Below are 2,262 nucleotides of genomic sequence, written 5' to 3'. Positions count from 1 at the left end.
AAATACATATATCAGGCTGGGCGTAGTGGCTCACACCTGTAATCCCAGCACTTTGGGAGGCCGAGGCGGGTGGATCACCTGAGGTCAGCAGTTCAAGACCAGCCTGGCCTACATGGTAAAACTCCATCTCTACTAAAAATATAAAAATTAGCCAGGGGTCATGGCACATGCCTGTAATCCCAGCTACTCAGGAGGCTGAGGCAGAAGAATTGCTTGAACCCAGGAGGTGGAGGCTGCAGGGAGCCGAGATCGTGCCACTGCACACCAGCCTGGGCGACAAAGCAAGACTCTGTCTCCAACAAAAAAAAGAAAGTATATATACATATATATGTGTGTGTGTGTATATGTGTGTGTGTGTGTATATGTACACACACACATATGCCTAAAATTAAAAAATAAAAAAATTTTTAAATTAAAAAAAGAAAGAAAATTAGGGTGTTTCTGACCAGATGACGGGGCAGCAGATGCAAAAATCATCGTGGTGTGGCAGCAGGAGCATCGCAATTTTGGGCCAGATCGTCTGCGTGTCCCTGAACAAGGTGCTGTCACTTCTCTGAGCCTTGGTTTCCCCATGAGTCAAAGGAAGCAAGTAAACCCCAGCTGGTGAGACTGCATATGGCAAGAATGCCACATGTGCCCAGGGCAGAGCCAGTGCTCAATAAAACCAGCTCCCGTCTCTGCACACCAGAGAACACTGGCCAAGGGGTAGCAGGGTTGAAGACTGGGGTAGAGGGTGGAATGGAGAAAGGATTTCCTTTGTGGCACAAAGAAGAAGGTAAAGTATTTCTTCATCTCATTGTCCCAGCAGCTGTGGCCAGTCATCACGTGGCTAAGGACAAACCCCAGACACAGCCCTGGCCCACCATTTGTACAAACAGAATATCATAAATTGGGTATTTGAAAATTAGGACCTGCTGGGCATGGTGGCTCATGCCTGTAATCCCAACACTTTGGGAGGCCAAGGTGGGTAGATCACTTGAGGTCAGGAGTCTGACGCCAGCCTGACCAACATGGCAAAACCCCATCTCTACTAAAAATATTTTTTAAAAATTAGTCAGGCATGGTGGTAGGCACCTGTAATCCCAACTGCTCAAGAGGCAGAAGCAGGAGAATCACTTGAACCCAGGAGGCGGAGGTTGCAGGGAGCCGAGATCATGCCACTGCACTTCAGCCTGGGCGACAGAGTGAGACTTTGTCTTAAAAAAAAAAAAAAAAAAGAAGAGAAAATTAGAACCACTAGGAATGCAAGGGCTCTGGCTTTCAAATACTCTTGCCTTGGACCCCAGCATGGATACTGACCTCAGCATCAGAAACCTTTTCTGTCCTCTGAACACATTCCTCTGCCTCTTTTCCTTACCTTCTGTTTTCCCTCCCACAGGGCTTCCAGAGTGACCCTGTCCGCCACCTGTCCACCTACCTATGCCTGTCTCTGGTGGTGGCACAGTTTGTGCTTTCCTGCTTGGCAGATCAACCCCCCTTCTTCCCTGAAGACCCCCAGCAGTCTGTAAGTCACCAAGTTCCAACCTCATTCCTGTTTCTCTTTGAGGTCTCAGTCTCCCGCAAGTGACCAAAAGTCTTTAATTTTTTATTCATTTAGCCATTCAGCAAAATGTGTATTGCATTTCTACTCGATGCCACAGTTGGCAGACTTTTTCTGTATGGGCCAAGAGAAAATATTTTAGACTCTGTGAGTCATACAGTGATTTCGGTGGCAACCACTCAACTCTGCCATTGAACACAAAAGCAGAATATGTCAACAAATATTCTGTTGCAATAAAATATTCTGCTGTGTTGCAATAAAACTTTATTTGCAGAAACAGGCAGTGGGCCAGATTTGGTCATAGTTTGCCAACACCCCTCTATGCCCTAGCAAGGACTTAAGGATCTGTGGTGAACAAGCAGATAGAGTTTCTGTTCTCATGTAGCTACTGGTCAAGTAGGGGAACCAGACGTTGGTCACATAATTAAACAAATATGTTGAAAATTGGCTGGGCACAGTGGCTCATGCCTGTAATCCCAACACTTTGGGAGGCCAAAGCAGGTGGATCACTTGAGGTCGAGAGTTCAAAACCAGCCTGGCCAACAGGGTATAGCCCCGTCTCTACTAAAATTACAAAAATTAGCCAGGCATGGTGGCGCACGCCTGTGATCCCAGCTACTCGGGAGGCCGAGGCAGGAGAATCCCTTGAACCCAGGATGTGGAGGCTGCAGTGAGCCGAGCTTGTCCCATTGCACTCCAGCCTGGGTGACAAAGAGCAAAAC

The 2,262-nt window shown here is 47.4% G+C and overlaps 1 protein-coding gene across 1 annotated transcript in view; it reads left to right on the top strand.

Moving 5' to 3' along the window:
- Nucleotides 1-2,262, top strand: part of ABCC6 (ATP-binding cassette, sub-family C (CFTR/MRP), member 6) — an 88,234-nt gene that overhangs the window by 7,547 nt on the left and 78,425 nt on the right. Inside the window, exon 5 of the mRNA XM_011950299.1 lies at nt 1,379-1,504. Within this exon, the coding sequence (XP_011805689.1) occupies nt 1,379-1,504 (126 nt within the window). The remainder of the gene's footprint in view (nt 1-1,378; nt 1,505-2,262) is intronic.

This window comes from Colobus angolensis, unplaced genomic scaffold (assembly GCF_000951035.1).
Source record: "Colobus angolensis palliatus isolate OR3802 unplaced genomic scaffold, Cang.pa_1.0 Scaffold305, whole genome shotgun sequence".
In the NCBI taxonomy this organism is placed as follows: domain Eukaryota; kingdom Metazoa; phylum Chordata; class Mammalia; order Primates; family Cercopithecidae; genus Colobus; species Colobus angolensis.
This window is presented reverse-complemented; position numbering and strand designations above follow the sequence as displayed.